We start from the raw sequence: 4,178 nt of genomic DNA on the forward strand, positions 1-4,178 counted from the left end.
TAGTGGTCCCCTAATACCATATCTGATGTCTCTTTCCTAGTGCCTAGTGTGTTACTGAAACTATCGAAACCTGCAATAAACCTACGGTATACTTATTTTCTCTCCATTTCAGACGCAGATTCACTAATGTGTGTCTGGACAACATCTGTGGATACCTCGTGGAGCTGCAGTCTCTGAGCCCAAACTCAGCCCTTCAACAAACCATCGGCAACTTCAAGTCACTGCAGGCAAAGCTGGAGAATCTCCACTGATGCTGGTAATGACGTTGTTCACAGGACAAGGGACAGGTGACCTCTGGATCTTGCGCTGTTGACCTTAATTAAATAGTTGATTTACGTGATCAGCACACATGATTTGTTTGTAGTGCACTGTAGTTTGCCTCTTTTCTCTCTCAGACTGATAAGTGGTTGTTGTTGGGAACAGAGGGAGCAGATGACTGTAAAGTCTTCTGATAAAGATGAGGTATACCGAAGAGACAAGTTTTATAACTTATTTAATACATTTTGTTATTGGTCTAAACAATGCGGAAATACAACTTTAGATCCAAGACACTATTTGTCGTTTGCATTGTGTGCAAATAGCTGTGTCTAAAAGACACAAGATATTGGCGTTCATCAGTGTTTATAAAAACATGAAATCACTCTGATTTTTGCAGGTGAGTTGTCATATATGAAAATGCAGTTATTGACAATTCATTTTTGGATATTTTCATATGAATCTACTTGGTGAATTTACTGGACTAAAGCCTTTTGATCACAGGAATAATGTTGATTGTTCTACGTTTGCCTCCAAACTAACAGTTCAGTGTTGGATGTTGTAATTATGTACATAACTTGGCCATAATGTTGTCTTTTCTGCCAAAGGACATGCACACACTCAAACCTTTTTTTCCCATATATATTATTTACAGTGAGCATTTTATCTTCTTGGTTGATGAATGTAACCGTGCTTTTGTAATTGTTTTGAATTTGAAACACATTTTTAACATGGTGTAGTTCACAATACTACACTGAAAATTTTGAGGGAAAAAAAAAACATTAAACATTTTTTATAAAGAAATAAATGTTGCAATTGCTTTTGTCGATGTTTTGAAAACACTTTAGACACTAGTTGTCACCTGTAAACTAACAAACTTGCTTTCTTAGGTACAGTATTGGGTAAAATTTTACAAATGCATAGACAGATTGCTAAATTGCTGTGTCGATAATGTGACACTGCAGAGGGAATGCAATAATGGACTTCATGTCTACTGTTTGTGTTGACATAATTATCTTTAATTGGAAATGGCACTTAAGGTTTCTCACAGTCATCACCAAGGCAGTAATTGCTTAAGATTTTTTCCCAGTTAAATTCCAATTAGATGTGCACACAACAATTACAGTTTGCTAAATTTGTAGACTCATGAAAAATATTTTTTACTTGATGCCGGGTTGAATTCTCTTAATTACGCAGTGAGTCGAGGGCCAATAAAGTATACCATGCATAACCAGACCTATCTCCTCAGCGCTAGAGAAAAGTCTGGCTGCACAGATTAACACAGATTAACACATCTCAATCGTCTTGGCCATAGTTGAAATAGTTGGCCAATAGCAGGGTTTATCCCAACAGTACACAATCTGGGAAGTTGGACTATACCACATAACGTTTACCAGATACAACTAATTTTGGATTTCGTGTTGACAATCCCACCTCTTCCATCAAATTTAGGCATCTTTGTGCACGACCGGTAGATAGAAGACATTTTATGTTTGTTCTTTTTTAATCTGCAGTGTGAGCAGCAATATTGTATTTTAACCTATATCTCTACCATTGTTATTTCTGACCAACAGTCAAAAATCCAGTTTACCATCTCATAAAACTTAAACTAAGGAATGTTTATTTTACTTAAGAAATTACTTAAATTAATAATTGACTTTCAAAAAACGTTAAAGGGTTAATTTCCTGTTGATGGTTTAAGATAAAGCTCTTTGATAAGCTCCTAATGGCAAATGAGTTTTGCACTGGAGCCACGTGTGTTCATCCCCATCTCTTCTACAGTTTCTTGTACAAGAAATACATGCTTTTTTTTTCAACAAGGCCACTTTTGGCAGATTTAGATCTATCTGTGATGTACACCTTTCAACCTTTTACATGAGCAAGAAATCCTTTTCATTCCGAACAGAAATATGTAGGGGATGATGCAGGTGTAGGAGGCTCCAATATAGCTGGCCAACGTCATTGCAATTGACGAGGTGTGAATGGTGTTGGTGATGCGCACAAACAGATGAATCAGCCAGCAGACCAGGAACACGCTGGCTACAGCCAGCACACTCTTCGCTGCTCTCAGCTGAGTGGTCGAGCTCGAACTAGGCTTAGCTGGCGTTTGGCTGGGCCTTGGAAGATTTGGTGGAGGTCCAACCCTGCTTTCAGTGTTTGTTACCCTGTTGTGGGGAGAGCTGTGATCTGACAGCCCTCCATTTGAACAGGAAGAAGCAGACGGGCCCGTATGAATGCGTGTTACGGATGCAGAATCATTGGGATTTTTTGAGGTTCCTGGACAAGAAACTGTGCTGACGTTTCTGTTTTCAATACTCTTTCTTTCATCCTTAACTTTCTCCTTGGTAGGGTCAGAGGCATGACCATGTATACGTCGCAGGTTTTGGAGCAGTGTGATGAAAATCTGGGCACTGGTAAAAATAATTCCTACAATAGGGAGAGCATTAGCAAAGGTTAGATAACATATGTCAAAGATTTCGCTGGCAATCCCATTAGGGAAGATCTCCACACAGTGCTGAAAGCTCTCATTTCCAGACTCCACTGCATCAAAGAAAAAGTGTGGGATGCTGAAGAATATGGATAATGTCCAGCTCCCAGCCAGCAGACAGCCCACCATGCACAAGCTGTCCAGCTGCGCCGGTGCACCTCCACGCTTCAGGGAGCCGACAAGCTTCTGGTGCCAGAAAACACAGATGATGAGGGTTGTGTAGATGCTGCTGGTTTCAGAGAGGTCGGAGCAAAAACGAAACACGAAACAGAAAGTTTCCCCTAGGAACCAATGTCCAGCTAATTCTGCCATGATGACGGGAAGGTCCACCAGGTAGTTGGAGATGAGGTTGGAGAAAGCAAGGTTAATGAAAAGGACCTCATTGGTGCGGATGCCAGATTTCTGCCCATGTAGGGAGCATATAACCAGCCAGTTGTTTCCCAGGATTCCTCCTAGTAACATGAGTGCTCTAATGAAGGATGGAATCCATTGATCTGCATCCATTGTTTTACAAAATCAAGTGACACCACTTCAACTTCACTTGATCTTCACTATGCTGTCAACTGGTCTCACAGTTTCCCAAGTTTGTAATGTGGGATGCTTTGGACATTTATGAAGGAGGGGGAGAAACCAGACCCAATCACACCCTACAGTGTGATTGGGTGCAGCCCATTTTAGCATTTCACCGTTATTCCTGCGCTCTGGTGCAGTTCAGTTTAGGCTTCTTCGCAAAATATGACAGACCAAGCAGGTCACTTGCATGCAGATCTTACTTTCATCTCAGTTCTTTTTTTTTTGTGTGTGAAAAGGAAACGTATCATCTTACATCTGCACAAAGTGAGCCCCCCATTATTTCTCTATGCATCAGTACTTGATTTTACACCCTGGTGATTTAATCTTTAAAATGAACAAACACTGATGCAGTGTTTGAATATTGGGCCATTCCTCCTTTACATAAGAGAAGTTTCTGTCTAATGCCAGCAGAACCTTTGGTACTACTTTCTTTTTTTCTTTAGCAACTAAGTAAGGCTATTATTAATGGTTAATGAGCAGAGGATGAAAGTAAGTACATTTATATTTAATACATTTCATATTCAGTAGTTCATTTTAAGTATATTTTGATTCTAATACTTTTGCACGTTTACTAAAGTAAGATTTCTATTTCGAATACATTATTTGTAACTTAGTATTCCTACACTGTGATATTGCTACCTTAACTTAAGTAAAATATGTAGGGTCTAAGTTAGGTATTGATTCTGATGAATTATGTTATAATACTAAAAAGGCATGCTGGAGGAGAACAAACACCAGCCAAAATGATTTTCCACAACATGGCTTTCAAGATTTATTCTTATTAATGGCTTGTAATATTATGTATTAACCATTGATAAAACAATGGGCATGCGGCTGACAAGTTTAATGGGGGGGGGGGGGG

General features: G+C 39.4%; 2 protein-coding genes across 3 annotated transcripts in view; one reads left to right on the forward strand and one right to left on the reverse strand.

Annotated features, from left to right (window-relative positions):
- The window catches only part of nup155 (nucleoporin 155), a 13,911-nt gene extending 13,316 nt beyond the window's left edge, over nt 1-595 (forward strand). Inside the window, exon 34 of one of the 2 annotated variants that reach the window (XM_032539625.1) lies at nt 113-595. In XM_032539625.1, coding sequence (XP_032395516.1) covers nt 113-251 — 139 coding nt within the window. In that variant the 3' untranslated portion in view covers nt 252-595. The remainder of the gene's footprint in view (nt 1-112) is intronic. The other variant, XM_032539626.1, reaches the window with a different exon arrangement.
- A 1,414-nt stretch (nt 596-2,009) lies between these two features.
- ora5 (olfactory receptor class A related 5) lies at nt 2,010-3,247 on the reverse strand. Its single transcript, XM_032540340.1, has one exon. It carries the CDS (start codon nt 3,245-3,247, stop codon nt 2,099-2,101), a length of 1,149 nt encoding a protein of 382 aa, XP_032396231.1. The 3' UTR covers nt 2,010-2,098.
- Nucleotides 3,248-4,178: the final 931 nt, after the last annotated feature.

This window comes from Etheostoma spectabile, chromosome 16, assembly GCF_008692095.1.
Source record: "Etheostoma spectabile isolate EspeVRDwgs_2016 chromosome 16, UIUC_Espe_1.0, whole genome shotgun sequence".
Classification (NCBI taxonomy): Eukaryota; Metazoa; Chordata; class Actinopteri; order Perciformes; family Percidae; genus Etheostoma; species Etheostoma spectabile.

Excerpts from the sequence above, each read along its gene's own strand:
- ora5 (XM_032540340.1), bottom strand. The coding sequence starts at position 3,247 with ATGGATGCAGATCAATGGATTCCATCCTTCATTAGAGCACTCATGTTA.